Genomic DNA, 20,077 nt, shown 5'->3' with positions numbered 1-20,077 from the left:
CGTGAGCCACACCTGGCCAAGAAGAGCCTTGAATGACTGACCAAGACTGGTGGATTTGGTCCCAGGAGAGGGATGCAGTGCAACGCATGCAACTGCCCATTGTTGGGGCATCAGGAGTCCAGGCTTGCGTGATAGGTTGGATCTCCTGCTTACCTCCAAGAAAGGTGACAGGCTACATGTGGGGAGACAGCTTTTGAGTTTATTTGGCTTCTGGCTTCATTGGATCCCGAAGCTAAGACCCTTACCCTGGCTGGGGCAGCAGGAAGGCACCCGGAGAGCCCCGGCCCCAGATGACCCCCAGGGCAGGAGGTCCAGGCTCTAAGCCCTAGGGCAGGGGCCAGGAGCAGGACTTGGTCAAAAGTGCTGGTGACAGCTGAGGCCGGCCCCTCTCCCCTGCACCTCTCCTCCTCCCTGCATCACCCCTGGGGGCAATTCCCTGAGACAGGCTCTGGTCCTCCCAACCAGCTGGGTACAGTGTTGGGCCCCAGTAGGGCAGGTGAGCTGGGGGGACCCACAGGTTGCAGGTGTGGGGGTGCAGTCCCCCCATCCAGTGTGAAGGCTTCCTGTGCAGTGTAGTGTTCCTGACCCCGAAAAGGGGCGTGGGGTCCCTGGGGAAACTGAGGCAGCTGCAGAGGCTGGCCCAGCTCCTGTTCCAGTGTATACTGACTCCTCTTAAGGCAGCTGGAGCTTGGGGGAGTGGCCTGGCCCACTCAAGGTCCTGCCTCTGGCACCCAAGGGGCCTGGGCACCCATGTCTTTGGTCTGTGCCCTGCAGTCCTGGGGACCCCCTCGGAAGGGGTTGGCAGGTGGGGAGTCCCAGAAGGGGTCTGAGTCTGGGAACAAGGTCCAGGGTGCCCGGCGGGGTGCAGGCTGTGGTGAAGGCAGTGGAGAAGGCCGTGGCCCAGCTGACACAAAGCTCCAGGGGTCTATGCGGCTGCGAAGGGGTGAGGGCCGAGGTCGGCTGATGAGGCCCAGGGGTGGTGAACGCGGGGTGCCTGGGGTGCCAGGAGCAGAGCGTGATGTCCCCGGTGGGGGTGAGACAATGCCTCCTGTGAGGATATAGGAGGGGCACAGGGTCAGGCAGCCACCAACTCCTGAGGTCCCCAAGATACACTGCCCTGCTCTGGGCCTCAGTTTCCCCATCTGCACAGTGAGGGACTTGATTCAACTTCCATGGCCCTTCCTGTTCCGCGGTGCCTGTTTTTCTATAATGGTTAGGAGTGAGGCCTCTGTAGCAGGCTGGCCTGGATGTGGATCCCAGCCCTGCCACTTACTATCTGTGGTAGCTGTGGGTTCCTTCATCTCTGTGCCATAAATTTCCTCATCTAAAAATGGGCATCTAGCTGGGCGCGGTGGCTCATGCCTATAATCCCAGCACTTTGGGAGGCTGAGGTGGGCAGATCAGGTCAGGGATTTGAAACCAGCCTGGCCAAGATAGTGAAACCCCATCTCTACTCAAAATATAAAAAATTAGCTGGGCGTGGTGGTGGGCACCTGTAATCCCAGCAATTTGGGAGGCTCAGGCAGGAGAACTGCTTGAACCCAGGAGGTAGAGGTTGCAATGAGCCAAGATCACACCACTGCACACCAGGCCTGGTGGTGGTTCTAAACACTGTCTCAAAAAAAAAAAGGGGGGGGGGGGAGGAGGAGGGCATCTAAGAGCACTTAGATCACTGGTTGTTATGACTAAATGAGACTATCTCTGGAAAACCTTGCAAACAGTACCTGGCACAAGCAAGGAACCAGATGTTTGCTACTATTATGACTATATATATACTTTTTATTGTTTTTTTTTGAGACAGAGTCTTGCCCTGTCACCAGGCTGGAGTGCAGTGGCACGATCTCGGCTCACTGCAACCTCCACCTCCTGGGTTCAAGCAATTATCCTGCCTCAGTCTCCCGACCAGCTGAGACTACAAGCATGTGCCACCACGCCCAGCCAGTTTTTGTATTTTTAGTAGAGACAGGGTTTCACCATGTTGGCCAGGATGAGACCATCCTGATTTCTTTTTTTTTTTTGAGACGGAGTTTTGCTCTTGTTGTCCAGGCTGGAGTGCAATGGCGCGATCTCGGCTCACCGCAACCTCCGCCTCCCAGGTTCAGGCAATTCTCCTGCCCCAGCCTCCTGAGTCGCTGGGATTACAGTCACGCACCACCATGCCCAGCTAATTATTTGTATTTTTAGTAGAGATGGGGTTTCACCATGTTGACCAGGATGGTCTCGATCTCTTGACCTCGTGATCCACCCGCCTTGGCCTCCCAAAGTGCTGGGATTACAGGCTTGAGCCACCGCGCCCGGCCTCATCCTGATTTCTTGATCTCATGATGTGCCTGCCTCCGCCTCCCAAAATGTTGGATTACAGGCGTGAGCCACCGCACCCGGCACTTTTTTTTTTTTTTTTAAGACAGTCTTTCTCTGTCACCCAGGCTGGAGTAGTGGCACGATCCTGGCTCACTGCAACCTCCACTTCCTGGGTTCAAGCAATTCTCTGATTTTAGCCTCTCTAGTAGCTGGGATTACAGGTGTGCACCACCATGCCCGGCAAATGTTTTGTACTTTTTTTTTTTTTTTTGAGATGGAGGCTAGCTCTGTCACCCAGGCTGGAGTGCATCAAGGGATCTCGGTTCACTGCCACCTCTACCTCCTGGGTTCAAGCAATTCTCTGCCTCAGTCTCCCAAGTAGCTCAGATTACAGGCGCCCGCCACCAAACCTGGCTAATTTCTGTATTTTTAGTAGAGATAGGGTTTCACCATCTTGGCCAGGCTGAGTCTTGAACTCCTGACCTCGTGATCCACTCGCCTCGGCTTCCCAAAGTGCTGGGATTACAGGCGTGAGCCACTGCGCCTGCTATGTTTTGTACTTTTAATAGAGATGGGGTTTCACCATGTTGGCCAGGCTGATCTTGAACTCCTGACTTCAAGTGATCCACCTGCCTTAGCCTTCCTAAGCACGGAGATTACAGGTGTGAGCCACAGTGCCTGGTCTACAATACATACACACATACATATACATATATATATATATATATATATATACACACACACTTTTTTTTTTTTTTGACAGAGTCTCACTTTCATCAGGCTGGAGGGCAGTGGTGGGATCTCAGCTCACTACAACCTCTGCCTCCGGGGTTCAAGCAAGTATCCTGCCTCAGCCTCCTGAGTAGCTGGGATTATGGGCAAGTGCCACCCGCCCAGCTAATTTTTGTATATTTAGTAAAGACAGGGTTTCACCATGATGGCCAGGATGGTCTTGATCTCTTAACCTTGTGATCCACCTGCCTTGGCCTCAAAAAGTGCTGGGATTATAGGTGTGAGCCACGAACCACTGCGCCCGCTCAATATATACATATATATTTTTGAAACACGGTCTGGTTCTGTTGCCCAGGATGGAGTGCAGTGTCATGATCACGGTTCACTGCAGCCTCAACCTTTCAAGGCTCAGGTGATCCTCCTGAAGTGCTGGGATCACAGGTGTATACCACTGCCTGCCCTTGATTATTTCTGTTATTTTATAGCAAGCATCGCCCATCCCCGCCTCCCTAGACCACCTGATGGCTGAATTTAGAACTCTGCTCCCTACATGCGTCCTCAGTACCCGAGCGCCTGGTTCAGAGTCCAGCAGATGACGGTGGTCTGGGCCTTACCTCCTTGCATGTCCCCACCAGCCACTCCTCCCTTCCTGGGGACCCCTATCTCCCATCCGAGCAGCAAGCAGGCCTCAGGCCACTCACCTCGGGGCTCCTCTTCACGTCGGGGGCTCTTGGCTGACCGCTGGCCCGCAGGGACACCCAGGTCCAGCAGCAGGGGTGCAGGAGTGGGTGGGGTATTGGGTGTCTTGGGCGAGAGGCGGATGAGTGAGGAAGGGGAAGGCCCTGGTGGGCAGGGCACGGGCGCTGGCGTGGGGGGTGTTGTTGGGGGCTCCCCTCGCTCACGGCCAGGGCCTCCTGGTGGCTGTAGGTCTCGGCCAAGGCCCAGCGAGGCAAGCAGGGCAGTGCCACGCAGCAGAGCGCGCTGGATCAGCTTGGGCGTCCCAGAACTGCTACCACGCTCTGCGGAGCCAGGCCTCTTAGGCTCCTCAGGCTCTGGGCTTGGCCTCGGGGGGTTACCTGTGGGCGGAGGCAGCACAGGTGAGGATGTGGCCAGTGCAGCTTCCGGGTGAGGGCCCAGGACCTCTCCGTGGTCTTGGAACAAGGGCGACCAGCATCTTCCCTGGTCCCACAGGTCCCACGGCCTCCCTGTCACACACACCCACATTCTGGCCTTCCACAGGATGGGAACTGGCAGGGGAGGGCAGTGTGAGCAAAGGAAGTGGCAGTAAAGCCCAGTGGCAGCCAGCGGCCCCAGACCCCAAAGATGGATGGGCAGTCCCAGTAGAGGCAGGCTGGAGCCGGGTCCAGGTGGACTTCAGTGTCCTGACAGAGGCAACCTCCAGGCCCAGGGGACTGGGACCAGTGCCCTGTGCTCTGTGCCTGCCCGCTTCTTGGCTTGGCAGCCCTGCCCCTTCTGCCCACCCACCCTTACTCCAGCTGTAGCTTGTAGCGTGCACATGGTCAACTCCAAGGTACACGACAGCCCTCAGGGGCACAAATCCCTGTCCCTATTCTGGAAAGGAGGAAAATGAGGTTCAGTAACTTGCCCAAGGTCACCACTAATTTACAAAGTATGTATTTGTGCCAGGCCTGAGCTGAATGACATAGGGGCATTATGTTGTCTGATCCTCACACCCCAGTGGTTCCAGGCTCAGAGAGGTTGAAGGCTTGTATGAGGCTGAACAGCCAGTGAGAGGTAGAGCTGGCTTCACCCCAGGCAAGGGCAGTAGAGCCTTTGCTCTTCACCATTTCCCAACCAGACTCTGCCCTAGATTTCAAGACATGAGTGTCCCACCTTCCAGTCTAAGGTTGGCCTGACTCCACTCTAGATCACTTGGGCAGGGTTGGGAAGCCCATTAAGAAGGTAGGGGGCCTCTAGGATGGCCTCCCACAAGCCCTGATTTTGTCAGATCCCACCTTGGCTCTAGAATCTGCTTGGCTCTTCACTGCCACTAGAAGAAAGCCTGACCTCTTGACTGGTCTTCCGAAGCCCTCCCTAGCCCTGTCCCTCTGCCTTTCCCCCACTGCCTGGAGCACAACAGTGGGCTGGATGTTGGGAGGAAAAATACAAGGCTGGGAGAAGTGAGCTCTACCGTGAACCAGGACTCGGCTAACAGGCCCTTTTGTCGGTCCCAAGGCTTACTTAGGCTCTCTGCTTTTTTTTTTGAGACGGAGTCTCTCTCTGTCGCCCAGGCTAGATAGAGTGCAGTGGTGTGACCTCAGCTCACCACAACCTCTGCCTTTCAGGTTCAAGCAATTCTCCTGCCTCAGCTTCCTGAGCAGCTGGGGCTACAGGCTCACGCCACCATGCCTGGCTAATTTTTTGTATTGTTAGTAGAGAACGGTATTTCACCATTTTAGCCAGGATGGTCTCGATCTCCCAACCTTGTGATCCGCCCGCCTTGCCCTCCCAACGTGCTGGGATTACAGGGGTGAGCTACCGACCCGGCCGACTCTCTGCCTCTTATCTCACCCCACTCCCACCCCTGGCCACTGCCAATGAAGGGCCAAGGGAATCTTTCTAAAATGCAAACTTGCTGAAGACAGGTCCCTGCTTAAAAGCTACCTATCACTTCCAGCTTCATTCACTCATTCATTCAATAAACATCTACTGACCCATGTACCCTGGCCCCTGCCTGAAGCCCCAGTCCTGAGACTCCTCAACTCTTCTCAGAGTTCAGCCAGGTTTCCTTTTCCTTGGGTCTGGGGAGCCACATGCCTGGCACACACTATATGCTCTGGCTGGCTGACCTTTCCCACCTCAGCTTTCAGTAACTTTTTGTTGTTGTTGTTGAGACGGAGTCTCACTCTGCCGCCCAGTCTGGAGTGCAGTGGCGCAATCTTGGCTCACTGCAACCTCCACCTCCCGGGTTCAAGTGATTCTCCTGCCTCAGCCTCCCAAGTAGATGGGATTACAGGCACCTGCCACCACACCTGGCTAATTTTGTATTTTTAGTGGAGATGGGGTTTCACCATGTTGGCCTGGCTGGTCGCAAACTCCTGACCTCAGGTGATCTGACCGCCTCAGCCTCCCAAAGTGCTGGGATTACAGATATGAGCCACCATGCCCGGCCTCAGTGGCCTCTTATGCATTATCCAAGACCCACTGGGACGTCACTTCTTCTGTGAAGCCTTCCTAGAATCTCCCTGAACCTGTACAGTTATTGCTCACGTTATGCCTCATAGGAGCTACTGGACTTGTTTATGAGTCTGCCTTCTTCATTGAATGAGGTTAGGGCAGTGTTTCTCTTTAACACATCTGTTGCCTGGCTCTTAAAATGCAAATCCTTGTTTGATGAAGAATCCATTTTTATAATTAATGCACCAACCACGAAGTTATCATTATCACCCTCATTTCACAGTTGAAGAACTGATCATTTACAGTGAGTTTAAACGGAAGAGGGGGAAAAGCATGTTTAAAAAAAGTGAGAGATGCTGGAAGCGGTGGCTCATACCAGTAATCCAAGCACTTTGGGAAGCCAAGACGGGCAGATCACTTGAAGTCAGGAGTTCAAGACTAGCCTGGCCAACATGGTGAAACCCCATCTCTACCAAAAATACAAAAATTAGGCTGGGCACGGTGGTTCGTGCTTATAATCCCAGCACTCTGGGAAGCTGAGGCAGGTGGGTCACTTGAGGTCAGTAGTTCAGGACTGGCCCGGCCAACATGGTAAAACCTGGTCTCTACTAAAAATATAAAAATTAGCCAGGCATTGTGGTGCATGCCTGTAATCCCAGCTACGTGGGAGGCTGGGGCAGAGGAATCACCTGAACCCGGGAGGTAGAGGTTGCAGCGAGCCGAACTGCATCCCTGCACTCCAGCCTGGGCGACAGAACAAGACTCCATCTAAAAAAAAATAAATTTAAAAAAGCAAGAGAAGGCCAGGTGTGGTGGCTCACACCTGTAATCCCAGCACTTTGGGAGGCTGAGGCGGGTAGAATGCTTAAGCCCAGGAGCTCAAGACTAGCCTGGGCAACATGGCAAACCCCCATATCTACAAAAAATACAAAAATTAGCCAAGCATGGTGGTGTGTACCTGTAGTCCCAGCTACTCAGGAAGCTGAGGTTGGAGGACTACTTGAGACTGGGAGGTGGAGTTTGCAGTGAGCCATGATCATGCCATTGTACTCCATCCTGGGTATGAGACCCTGTCTTTAAAAAAATAAAATGAGCTGGCGTGGTGGCTCATGCCTATAATTCCAGCACTTTGGGAGGCCGACGCAGACAGATCGTGAGGTCAAGAGGTAGAGACCATCCTAACATGGTGAAACCCCGTCTCTACTAAAAATACAAACGTTAGTCCTAGCTACTCAGGAGGCTGAGGCAGAGAATCGCTTGAACCTGGGAGGTGGAGGCTGCAGTAAGCCAAGATCGTGCCACTGCACTCCACCCTGGGAGACAGAACAAGACTCTGTCTCAATAATAAAGAAAAATAAATAAATAAAAAATAAAAGGGAGAAATGAAACAAAGGGAAGAGAAAAGATAGGGTCTAGCAGACAAAATGAGAGTGAACAGAGGTTCCTGCCGTCAATGGCCTGAGAAACTGAGGTTCTGAAGGGCAAGTGACTTCTTCAAGGTAATCCAGCTAGAATTTGAATTTGCCTCTAAGCTTCCTGGCAGCAAGAGTTAGCAACCTGGTTGTTTAGGAGAAAGCAGCATGACTCTTATTGACCCAAAGACAGATGTGAAACTGCTTCTGTGGGGCAGTTTCTGATGAGGAGAGACCATGGAGAGGACATGGCCATGTAGTTATTGGCTCCAAGGCAACAAGCTTCACAGGGCAGCTGCTGTCAGTGTAGCTGAGTGCACCCTGCCCATGTGCCCCTCCTTGCAACCAGCTCTTCAGGGGCCAGAAAAGCCCACTGGTACAGGGTGTTTGGGGGCAGGTATTGAGGCTCTCCAGTGGTGTGGCTTATGCCTGGGACCATCTCAGAGGGTCTGGGACCTCTGTGAGGCCCCATTCTTTGATTCTTAGCTGGGTTTCTGTGGGTGGCTGTGAGGTCAATGTCATGGTGTACTCTCATGGACCCAGATGGTGCGTTGAGTGTGGGGCTGGGCTAGGGGAACCATGTGCTCAGCCTGCCACTGAGCTGGGGCAGCTCACGATCCTTTCAGGTAAAGGGGCAAGCGGCAATCCATTTCTTCATCAGCCAGGAAGGCCACTGGTGCTGAGGCTGGCACACCTATCAAAAACAGTAACTACCATGGTTTCCAGTGCTTTCACGAAACCTCAGACGGGTGGCCTTCTGGCCGCACATCTGCAATTTCATATTGTGGAAGCATTCGTTGTATCCCTGGGGGCTGCGGCTCTCTCTGTTTGCTGTGGCTGAATGGAGAAAGAAGGCATACACAGATTTCATGGAAGTTATGAGGCCATGAAATATTTCAAGGAAGTTATGATGCCATGAAACATTTCAAGGAGATGAGGAAGGCTGTTATCTCTCAGAATGCAAAATGATTTTCGAATATAAAGAATTTCTTTGGGTTAAATTACTTAGAAGTTTGTCACTGATGTGAACTATTCATGAATATATGGGCTAAGAAACAGTTTTTCTTGATAAATAATTAACAAATACTTTGGCTGGGCATGGTGGCTCACGCTTGTAATCCCAGCACTTTGGGAGGCTGAGGCGGGCGGATTACCTGAGGTCAGGAGTTCGAGACCAGCCAGCCTGGCCAACATGGTGAAACCCATCTCTACTAAAAATACAAAATTTAGCTGGGCGTGGTGGTGTGGTGGTGTGCACTTGTAGTCCCAGCTACTCGGGAGGCTGAGGCACGACAACTGCTTGATCCCAGGTGATGGAGGTTGTGGTCAGCTGAGATCACACCACTGCACTCCAGCCTGGGTGATAGTGACACTCTGTCTCAAAAAAAAAAAACAAAAAAAAAAAACCACAAAAAAACAAAAACAAAAACAAACAAAAATCTTTGGAAAAAAAGCAAACCATGAGGCAAGCTCGAAAACAATGGGGTCCAGGTCCCTTGTGCCCCTGCTTCTGGGAGCTCAGGGCCAGGGGCTTCTGTGGAACAGTCAGGGGCTGCTTCAACCTACACACCTGGGTTGACAGGACCTGGAGCTCTCCTTTGGTCCATCTGGCCTGGTACATTTTAGAGCAGTAAATTCAAGAAGCCTCCTTGGCCTTCCAGTTCTCAGTTCAGTCCCTACAGGACAGCTGCCTAGGGCAGTGCAACTGCTGGAGCAGCAAATGGCAGGGTGGGTGGGGGCCCAGGGCCCTGTTCAAATCTCTGCCCTGCTGGCTGCCTTATATCAAACCACTTAGTCACTCTGTGCCTCAGTTTCCTCTGTTGTAAAATGAGACCAATAATACTACTCCCCTCACAGAACTGCTTGGCATATAGGAGAGACCCAACAAAGGTTAGCTGTTCTATCGAATGCAGCTCAGGGAGTGGTGGAGGTGATGGGCTGGGTGGGAAGGGAGGAGTGAGTTTAAACAGTTCGCTGAACAGGACTCTTCTGCGAGCAGCTAAGCGGGTCCTACATTCTGGCTATAAGAAGCAGGTGTGGGGGCTCTGAGAATGGTCCCTAGGTTGGCACAGGGACCCACAGGCAAGGGAGGCTGTAACTTTCTGGCCTCAGTCAGACATGGACAGTGTTGAGCTAAGCTGTCCTCCCAGTGATGCTGGAGCCCTGCTCTCTGCCTAACCCTCTGGCTCCCTAAGTGGTCTGTACATGAAAAGCCCCTTCTTTAAGTAAAAGCTTCTGAGCTCACTATGAGCATGGGAGCCGAAGTCTGGGTTCAAATCTTCAGCTAGGGGTTTGAAGTAGGTTACTTCACCTCTCAGAGACTCCGTTTTCTTATCTGTAAAATGGGGTAACAGTAGCCCCTCCCCATCAATGCTCAGAGGGAATGTCTGGCACACAGTAGAGCGGTTATCATCACGGGGAAGAGAAAGGCCCTGAGCTATGCTGGATGTGGTGAGAATGGGCCCTGCATCCTGACTAATTGGCCTTCTCATTCTCTTCTTCACCTACAGGCTCCCAGAAGGGACTCTGAGAAGCACAGTGTGGTGGACACTTGCCTGGCTCTACCCGGCACAGCCTGATCAGGCTGATTCCCTTCCCTCTCTGGGCCTTGGGTACCCAATGCCAGGTGGGCTTCCTGTCTTTCTTTTCTCCCTGGAGCCTGCTAAAGGCACAGGGGCTGCCACAGGGCCAGGGAAGAGCCTTCTTGCAGGTTAGGTCTGAGTAACAGGATGAGACTCTGGGCCCGAGCCGAGGCCTGGGCTGTATGCAGCTTGACTGTGGGCCTGTAGGTCAGACCTGGGTTCTAGGATGGGCTCTGTCCTGTCTCAGCCTCAGTTTCCTAATCTCTAGAATGAGAGCTACCAGGGCAGGACTCCTGCTCTGCCTGCTAGCCTCTCATGGCCTCCCCAAGGTGCCCACGGAAGGAGCTCAGCCAGATCCTGCCAGAGGAGGAAGGCCACTCACCGTTGAGTGCTGGGGGTGTGGAAGGAGATCCTAAGGGGGATGAGTCATCTGAATCCAGGTACCATGTGGCTTCATCCATGCGGGACCTTCTCCTGGTGATGGGAGGGCAAGGAGGGGTGCTTTAGGAATTTCAGGACTTGGGGGAAGCAGATGATGCTGGGGCTGGGGGGCACTCAGGTACTCACCTCCCATTCTGGGCTTCCCCAGGCTTGGGGGAACTGGGACCCCAAGCCCAGCATGCTCGCCGCTCTCCATTGCTTGAGTCCTCCAGACGTCGGGGAGACTGGCGGCCCCATGCCTGGCCTGGCTCTGCAGGCTCCACTACAGGGGAAACGGATGGAATTGGAGATGATCCTTATCCTCCCTCCACCATGACAGTCAGCTTCAGAGTATGGGGAGCAGGCTGGGCCCTGTACCATTCCCAGGATGAGCTTTGGGTGAGATAGATAGGTTTGGGTCTTGGGGTGGACAGTGGGCTGTGGCAGCTTATCTAGCCCTTCAGCTGACATTTGCTACTCAGTAGTGAAGACACTACCTGGTTTTGAATTCTGGTTCTTCCACTTACTAGCTGTGTAGCAAGTTACTTTTTACTCCATCCATAAAACCTAGCTAACAATAAGAATAACTACCTCATCCATAAAACTTAGGTAATAAAAATACCTAGTAGAATTACTGCAAGAAATCAACATTAGCAAAGCATTTAGGAAAATGAATAGTACATAGTGTCATACAATTGTTTGACTAAAAAAAAAAATAAAATAAAATCAATGCAGCTTGTGGAGCTCAGAGCTAACAGTCTAGACCTAGGGCAGGGAGCCTGAGGCGGGGGGAAGAGGAGGTAGTGAGTGGGGTCCACCTCCCAGGGCAAGCTTTGATAGAGGATAAGGGGCTCAGGGGCGAAGAAAGATGAGGTTTCTTACACTGGATGGCCCGGAACCGGGGGAAGGTGGGCGAATCCCCAGCCCCGACCTCGAAGACGTTTCTCCTCCGGTCAAGGCCGGGTGAGGCCTGCACGGTGATGCGGTGCTTGAAGTCTGGGGTTTGGGTGGGGGGGGGGGAGCAGGGTGCAGGTTTGTGATCTGCAGGGGTCCAAGGCCGGCTCCCGGGCCACACAGGGAGCAGCAGGGTGGCTGTGACAGTGCCCAGCCTCACTGCCTTCTTGGGCCCCGCGTTCTGGATCAGGAAAGCTGGGCTCCACCTCCGGAAGCACCTCCCAGTCGGAAGGCCCGACCGCCGGCCTGCCCCGCCCCCTAGACCTTCCCAGAACTTTCGTGAACTCCACCCCTTCCCGGCCGCAGCCACTCCCAGACCGACATGCAAATACTTCCGCCAGAACCCGCACACAGACAGAAAAAACACTCCTGGTTCCACCCCTTCCAGCCTTCATCTCACGGGCCCACCCACAACACCCTAAACCAATCCCAGCGCGGTCAGCACACAGGCCTGGGACGCCCAGAGGCCCGCCCCTCACCGAGTGGCATGCTGATGCGCTCGCCGCCGTCGCGCGCCCGGAGCTTGCTGCGCTTGAAGGTGCCACGGCGGCGGCGCACGTGCGGCCGCTCGCGGTCCACCTGCTGCAGCAGCAGCGTCAGCTCGCGCTCGAACACCTCTAACTCCCACTGGGCCAGCAGGTACTCGCGCCGCCGCAGCTGCTCCGCTTGTGACCGCTGCTCGCGCGCGGCTCGCGTCAGCTCCTCCTCGCGGCTCAGTAGTTCCTGCGCCCGAGACAGCGAAGGCGGGGAGGTCAGCCAGGCACCGATCCCGGCAGCGCCCGCCCCCACTCTGCCCCAGGGAAACCGGGGAGATGCTCCTTCCAAAGCTGGGTCCCGACTCCTCGCACCTTTTCCTTTGCTCGCAGCTCGTCGAAGAGACCCTGGATCTCGCGTTTCCAACCTTCTTGCATGGAATGGAAGGAGTCCCGCGGCATTTCCCGTAGGACCTGTGCCTCCAGCGCCTCCAGCTGCTGCAGGATGGAGGCGAAGTCGGGCCTGCGGTGAGGGTCTTGCGCCCAGCAGTCTAGGGGCACGGCGTGCAGCGGGGACAGAATAAGAAGGGGTCTGTGGGTGGATGCGTCCTGGGCTAGGGAGCTCTGCCCCTCACTTGCCCTCCCTGTCCTCTTACCGGCCATAAGCTGTGCGAAGGGCTCGGGGCAGGTGGATGGGATGGGCAGTGTAAGCTTGTTAACAGCTACGCCATAGGCCACAGCGAGGCAGTCAATGCCACGGTAGGGCACCTCTCCGGTCAGCAGTTCCCACAGCAGCACCCCAAAGCTGTGGGAGAGACAACAGGTCTGTGTTCTCTCATCTCTCCCAGCCCCCTACCCCCTTACTGCCAGTTCACCCAAAAGCAACTAGGAGCTAAGTGGTTTGGGTCCCTGCCCTGTCCCAGCCCTAGACTTAGACAGCCACCTCTGCCCTCCGAAGCCCCGTAGCAGATCCTGTCCAGCCCCACCAGGGGCCGCACCTCCAGACATCGCTGCCCTTTGAGAAGGTGGAGGCCTTGATAACCTCAGGAGCCATCCAGGCATAGGTGCCCGCAGCACTCATTTGTGTGGTTTTGTGCCACTCTCGGGCCAGGCCAAAGTCGGTGATCTTCAGGGTCTTGTGCTCCATGTCGTCACCCTCAATGGGCTGCAGCAGCAAAACTAGGGAAGAGGAGGGGCCAGACTGTGGATGCTCCAGGATCAGGTGGTAGGGATAGGGGAAGAGCTGGGAGCAAACTCATCTGACAGACATCCTGGCTGGGTCCTGGGGGCACAGAGGTGACTTGGTCTAGATCTTGAGGGCCTGCTTGAGGCCAGACATTTCTTCTGCTTTTTTTTTTTTTTTTTTTTTTTTTTCCTGAGATGGAGTTTTGTTCTTGTTGCCCAGGCTGGAGTGCAATGGCGTGATCTTGGCTCATGGCAACCACCACCTCTGGGGTTCAAGCGATTCTCCTGCTTCAGCCTCCCAAGTAGCTGGGATTACAGGCATGGGCTACCACACCTGGCTAATCTCGTATTTTTAGTAGAGATGGGGTTTCTCCAGGTTGGTCAGGATGGTCTCCAACTCTGACCTCAGGTGATCCGCCTGCCTTGGCCTCCCAAAGTGCTGGGATTACCTGTGTGAGCCACTGTGCCTGGCTGAGGCCACACATTTCACTCTCAACCCTAGCATTCAAAACCATTTATGAGCTAGATAATATTTTTCACGTTTCACAGATGAGGAAACCAAGCAGGGGAATGACTTGGCTGAGGTCATATAACCAATCAGCAGAGATTCCAACCTGGTCTGCATGGCTATGAAGCCAGAGTTCTAGCTTTTCCCCAATACTAGACTGAAGCAAAACTGGCAAGGTGGCAGCTGTCTGCATTTGTGGCTTTGATTTCAGAGAGACCTGTGAGAGTCCTCTCATTTGTTGAGGCAGGAGTGTGAATCAGAACCCCCTTGGAGTGGGGAGCAAGAGGGAAGCTCTTGGTGAGAAAGGAAGCCCAGAAGGTACCACAGGCCCCTGGTGCCCACATCACACTGTGGCGAGTGTAGCCACTCCCAATGGAAAGACTCCAAAAGATACCTACTGATGCAGCTAGAAGGGAAGAGAAAGGGTGGGGTCCAAGAAACTGATGGTTCTTGGCCACAAAGGAGGAGCTTGGGGTCAATGTAGGCATGGATGGTCAGACTTGGTAGGGGCTTATGGCTTTAAGCCAAATGGGGCCCCCATACTTGATATAAAGAGGAGAAGCAGCAACTTGCAAATCTCTCACCAGGACAGAAATGGCTGAAGTGAGAGAAATTTTCAAGGAATAGAAAGAAGACAAAGTCCTAGTGTAATGAAGGGTCTGAAGGGCCCCTTTACTTTTCTGGTTACAGCCAACTGCACTGTGGAAGAGAAGTGATATCAAGTCAATCATGTTTCTGGACCCGTGTCAGGGCACACCTCTCAGCTCTCCTGCCCAGTGTGACACAGCTGTCATGGGGGCAGCATAGGGTACAGGGGGTGGGGCAGATGGGAAGGGCACCTAATACAGCCTGATGAGTCAGGGAAGACTTCCCAGAGGAGGTGGCAGAACCAGGGTGCTCATTTTTCGGGACTTAAACCCACAACCCCTGATCCTGCTGTTGGCCAGGCCACCTGGGCCTTGAGGAGGCATCTGGTACTGCTGCCAGCCCTCCCTGCCGCCCCACTGTCCTCAGCCCCCACAGCCCCTGGCTACTTGGCTCTGTTTCTGTAATGGCCTCCCCACCTTCAGCCATTCACGCTGGTGCTTCTCAGAGCATAGCCTCTTCTCAACCTCTGCCCACTGCCCCTCGCTGACTCAGCCTCTTTCAGGTGCCAGCTTCCCCTCCCCACTGGCATCTTCCACATTTGCAACTCCAGGCCAGACAGAAATTGGTTCAGCTGCCCCTCAGCAGCTCTACCTGACGTCAAGGTGCCCTCCATGACGACATTTACTATTTCAGCATGCTCAGTAGATTTTCCTGCAATTTCTCCTAATCCAGAAAATGGTCTCAAAATCCACCTGCTCCTCTGAGCCAGACCCTGGAGTGGAGTCCTGAACAGTTCATCAAGCTGAAGATGACAACAAAACCCTTCAGATGGCTGTCATGAGCATGAAACAAGACCACACTTTTAAAAGTTTTGCGCTGGGCGAGGTGGCTCATGCCTGTAATCCCAGCATTTTGGGAGGCTGAGGCGGGTGGATCACAAGGTCAGGAGATCAAGACCATCCTGGCTAACATGGCGAAACCCCGTCTCTACTAAAAATACAAAAATTAGCCAGGCGTGGTGGCGGGTGCCTGTAGTCCCAGCTACCGGGGAGGCTGAGGTAGGAGAACTGCTTGAACCTGAGAGGTGGAAGTTGCAGTGAGCCGAGATTGTGCCACTGCACTCCAGCCTGGCAACAGAGCAGGAAACTGTCTCAAAAAAAAAAAAAAAAAGCTTTTGCATGGGGGCTGCCACCTGGCAGAAGTGTCCTAAAGGTCAGTTGTCCTAAAGCACTTACTCGTATCTCCACCCGCCTCTCCAACCTCTGTCACTCCTCACTGCCAGCTTCACAACAGCCTCCAGTCTGGCTGCTGGAAGCTGGGGACCTGACCATTTAGCAAGCCCCCACGACAAGCTCATTCCAAAGGGGAAATGCAGCAGGCTGGAGTAGTGGATGGAGTGGAAATGGACACCTCCCCTGGTGCCAGGGCCCACCTCCCCCTTTGAAGACCAATCCTTGCTGCTTCCTGGCCTGGTCTCTGGCCACTTGTGGCACCCCAGACTGGCAAAGCGCTGGACACTCTACCTTTTTCAGGTGGGGAATCTGAGGCCCAGGGAGGGGCAGCAACTCACCCAAAGTTTCAGGACTTCTTTGTACTTGTGGCCTTTCTATTACCTCCCTGCTCCCGGCTCTGCCACCTGCTAAACCTCATCCTCTGCTTTCTTTCCAAGCTGCCTCCCTGTGCTTTCAATTTGTCCCAACTCAAGCTGCTGTTCCGGTGTCTGATGTAGACCTCAGGCATGGGAGGTCAGGGGTCACCCAGAGGAGAATGGGCTAGAGATCCTGAAGCTAGGGAAGCCTCTCAGTACCCCTTTAGGGCTCCCTGGCCTCTGACAGGGACCTGGCCACCAGCCCCCTCCCTGGGCTGGCCTCTGTGGGGCTCGGGAGTGGCCTGGGCAGCTCACACCTCTTCCGCTTCCCTCCCCTGGTCCCTACTTCTCCTTTCTGGGAGGCCTGGCCCAGGTCTCCCACTTGGGAGGGGGAGTCCTTTTGGCCAGAACTGGGGGAGGTCAGGCCCAGGCTGGGCTGGCTGGTCAGTCCTGTGACTCGTGGGCCTGGAGAATTCCCCCTCCCCTCCCCACCAGGCTTCCTCACAAGGCCCCCATTGTCCAGGAAAATCATGCCATTGTTTCCTGCCTGTGCCCCCCCAGCCCAGGGACTCCCCCCACCCCAATCCCGCCAACAGCAACTTGGGCCTAGGACTGGGGTCTTGGAGGTTAAATGCCAGGCTCAGGGAGGCTGAGGGCACCTTGCCTGCCCTTCACCACCACCTCTCAGACTCAGAGAGGGAAGCAGGGAGCTAGAGGGGAGTGGGGGAGCAGTTCCAGGCTCCTTCCTCCCACGAGCCCTCCACCCCCAGCCCTTTCCTCCCCTGCAGGCAGCTGGGCTAGGGAGGGAGCAGGCGCTGGAGCAGGGGCAGGAAGCCGGCTCAGGGGCAGCAGGAAACGCAGGAAGCAGTGGGGAGGGTGGGGAACAGGGGCCTGGGCTATTGTTCCATTTTTTTCTGGAAAGAAAACGGCGGAAAAACAGAAGATGGGAGTCCCCTCCCCCTGTGCCTTCAGGGAATCCCCCTCAGGCTGGGGCAGGGAGTGGGGGTCCCTAGATAGCTACTGCCCAGGGTTGCGGCTGAGAGGTGGGAACTGCACTCTACTGGGCATGAGAAGTGTGGGTGGGGTGGCTGGCAGGCCTCCCCCAGCTCCTCCAGCCCTGGCAAGAACTTGGATATCTGGGGCTCAGCACTCTGTTCTTCACAAGCCCCTTGTCCGTGGTCAGTCCAGGCCAGGAGGCTCACAATAGCCATGGTGACCCCCCTCTAAGAACCTCTCATGCTTTTCCAGTGACCCCACTGAGCCTGGCCCCTCCTGCATTACCTACTGCTGCTCTCCAGCCTGCACCCTGGGCTCTAGGAGGCCGCTGCCCCTGGTCCCTGCTGTGCGCTGGATCCTGCTTCCATGCCTTCACTCTCTAAATGCTGCATGCACCAGGAAGCCCTCTGAAGCTGTCACCCGCTTCTCTTGGGCCATGATGGCAGTGTGTGGGGGGCTTGAAATGATGGGAGATGGAATCTCCCTTAGCCCAGCACTCCCACAGCAAGCACGGATTCCAGGCTAGGCCCTCTTGCCAGTCCAACCCTCAAATGTTCTTCTCCACGGCTGAGGACCCACTGCGGGTAGGGCTTGAGGCTGCTGAGCTGTTTCACTCTCTCTTTTTACACAGTCTGAAATTGAGGCTCTGAGTTGAAATAACCCCAGCCAGAAGTCATGCAGCCAGGGAGGGCTAGGCCAGAATTCCAGTCCTGGCCTTGGCCTTGACTGCCAAGGAGGGCTTCTCCGTCTGAGATATCGGTTCTGGAGGAGCTGCCCACCATGACGGGAGGGGATGACAGAGCACCAACTCCGCAAATACAAATTTAGGGGAGGAGAAGATGAGGAGCGCCAGTTTCCAGAGGACTTCCTTGAGGTGGGAGCCACAGTTGGGCAGGATGCTTAGGGCCCACCTGAGAGATCCCAATAACTTGTTCAAACGGCAGCCACAGGCCAGGGTCAAGGATTTCTGAAGCTTGGGCAGGAGGACTCAGCTGGGTGCCTAGGACTCTTGTTTTGGAGCTAGCTTGAGCCCAGGAGCACCTCTGGTCAGCTGAGACCCCCTAGGGTGGGAGCTCCTGCCTGCAGTAGACCCTAAGCTAGGCTCAGCAGAAGGTTGGGAGCAGGTGTGTGCCAGGGCCATGCCACCCCCCAGCCACGCCCCCAGAAACTCACTGTTGTTGGACTTGAGGTCTCGGTGGATGACGGGCACCAGGGCCTCACAGTGCAGGTAGTGCATCCCACGGGCAATCTGCACAGCCCAGTTGACCAGCACATGTGGAGGCACGCGCCGCCCGGCTAGAGCTCGGCTGAGGGGCCCACCGGCGGCATACTCCATCACCAGGCACAGGTTGGGCTCCTCCAGGCACACAGCCTTGAGGGCAATGATGTTGGGGTGTGCCAGCATGGCAAAGAGCCGGGCCTCCTGGCGAACGCTCTCAGCTGTCACACTGATGTCCTCATCGGGGTCCTGGCGAGCTGCCTTCACAGCCACCAGCTCTCCTCGCCAGCTGCCACGGTAGACCTTGCCGAAGCCTCCAATGCCGATCACCTCTTCCAGCCGCAGCTCCTGGAAGCTGGCCACCTCACAAGGGGGCGGGCCACCGCCCCGAGACACATAGTTGGATGGGAAGATGCCCACCTGGCCCCCCACCTGGCCCGCCCACCAACCCTCATCTCCTGAGATGGCTGCGTCCCGAGACAGCACCTCCACACGGTCACCCTTCCTCAGGGCCAGCTCATCCTGCCCACTGGGCTCGTAGTCGAACAGGGCTGTCCACACCGGGTTGGCATAAGCTGCTGTCTTTGGAGACCCCTCAGGCCGGCCTCCTCCGCCACCCCCGCCACCCCCGCTGCCGCTGCCGTTCCATGACCCTAGAGGGCTCTTGAGGAAGAGGTTCTTCAAGGGCTCCATGGCCCGGAGCCGGCGTCGGGATGCGTGGAGGACCTTCTCTGGCTGCCTGTGGTCCCCACCCCTGCTGGCTGCCGAGGCCCTAGTCCCGAAACCTGGGCATCCGGGCCCTGGCCCTCAGCCCCAGACCCACGCCTCTCTGGGGAGCCAGGAGTGTCTCCTCCCGGCCCCCCGCATCTCGGGCTTCTGGAGGAGGGCACCCAGGGCAGTGTGGTCAGGCTGGGGGTGTGGGGCCCCGAGGCCTCTGGCGCCTCACCATGGCTGGCTTGGAAGGGCCCGGGCTTCCCTCGGTTCTGGAGCAGTCCTGGGAGCCTGGCTCCGACCCTCACCAAGCGTAAGGTGGGGCCTCCAGGGGCAGCGTCTCAATTCCGGTTGGGTCTTTTCGCGCAGGGGCTGGAGGGAGCGTCCCCAGTTGGGCCGAGACTACCTCTTCCTGGCCCTGGCTCCTTTGGCCCCGACGGCTCCAACCCCGTTCCCTTCTTCCTCCTCCCTTTGTACTTTGGCCCCGGGGGGCGGGAGGCAGAGGTGGAGGGTGGAGTTTCACTTTTTTCCGCTCTTCTCCCTCCTGCAGGAAACAGCATCAGATGACGCGGGCAGCTTGCACCGCTCCCCTCCCGGAGGCTCCAGGCGGGAAGTTCCCCGGTAGGCGGGCCAGGAGAGGCAGAGGAGGGAAAGGGCTGCACCAGATTCTCCATCACAGCAGGCTTTGAGATCTAGAAAAAAGGCCCCCCCACCCCCCCACTACGCCCGCGAGCTGCGTGCTCTGCTGCGTAGGGTGGAGGTTGGTCTCTGCTAAGGATGGGCCATCTCTGCCCTCTGCGTGCGCATCGGCGTCAGTAAAAGGGGTTATAGAACCACACCTGGGAGGAGGGTGAACCCGAGTCTGGTTTTGACTACGAAGTTGTGGGACTGGGCGATCCATCGACTTTGAGCCTCGCTCTTTAATTTCTTTCTTTTTTGAGACGGAGTTTGGCTCAGTCTCCCAGGCTGGAGTGCAGTGACGCAGTCTAGGCTCCCTGCAACCTCCGCTTCCCAGGTTCAAGCGATTCTCCTGCTTCAGCCTCCCGAGTAGCTGGGACTACAGGCGCCCCCCACAAGCCCTGCTAATTTTCGTATTTTTAGTAGAGACGGGGTTTCGCCATGTTGGCCAGGCTGGTCTCAAACCCCTGACATCGTGATCCGTCCGCCTTGGCCTCCCAAAGTGCTGGGATTACAGGCGTGAGCCACCGCACCCAGCCATTCTTTTCATATATGATATGAGGACCAGAAGCTCTGCCTCGCAGAGCTAGTG

At 55.7% G+C, this 20,077-nt stretch overlaps 1 protein-coding gene across 2 annotated transcripts; it reads right to left on the bottom strand.

The window, feature by feature from the left end:
• Positions 1-177: 177 nt before the first annotated feature.
• On the bottom strand, positions 178-19,747 carry MAP3K11 (mitogen-activated protein kinase kinase kinase 11). Of its 2 annotated transcripts, XM_032282832.1 has the most exons (10): positions 18,051-19,275; positions 13,011-13,191; positions 12,669-12,817; positions 12,388-12,563; positions 12,019-12,262; positions 11,468-11,581; positions 10,733-10,868; positions 10,548-10,639; positions 3,735-4,109; positions 178-1,048 (listed from the first exon to the last, which is right to left on the bottom strand). In XM_032282832.1, the coding sequence occupies exons 1-10, from the start codon at positions 18,787-18,789 to the stop codon at positions 711-713; spliced, it is 2,544 nt and encodes an 847-aa protein (XP_032138723.1). In that variant the 5' UTR covers positions 18,790-19,275; the 3' UTR covers positions 178-710. The 2 variants fall into 2 exon arrangements, with proteins under 2 accessions (XP_032138723.1, XP_032138724.1); XM_032282833.1 differs by lacking the exons at positions 178-1,048; positions 3,735-4,109 and adding an exon at positions 7,514-8,420 and having other exon boundaries at positions 18,051-19,747.
• Between the last annotated feature and the right edge of the window lie 330 nt (positions 19,748-20,077).

The sequence above is a fragment of the Sapajus apella genome, unplaced genomic scaffold (genome assembly GCF_009761245.1).
Source record: "Sapajus apella isolate SASKATOON/1434 unplaced genomic scaffold, GSC_monkey_1.0 scaffold14, whole genome shotgun sequence".
In the NCBI taxonomy this organism is placed as follows: domain Eukaryota; kingdom Metazoa; phylum Chordata; class Mammalia; order Primates; family Cebidae; genus Sapajus; species Sapajus apella.
Note: the sequence above shows the minus strand (reverse complement) of the source record. Positions and strands in the feature narration are given on the sequence as shown.

Excerpts from the sequence above, each read along its gene's own strand:
- MAP3K11 (XM_032282832.1), bottom strand. The coding sequence starts at position 18,789 with ATGGAGCCCTTGAAGAACCTCTTCCTCAAGAGCCCTCTAGGGTCATGG. Across the intron at positions 12,263-12,387 it reads AGCTGCGAGCAAAGGAAAAG|GAACTACTGAGCCGCGAGGA; the intron begins GTGCGAGGAGTC and ends TCTCGGGCGCAG. Across the intron at positions 4,110-10,547 it reads CACACCCCCAGCACTCAACG|GTAACCCCCCGAGGCCAAGC; the intron begins GTGAGTGGCCTT and ends CTCCGCCCACAG.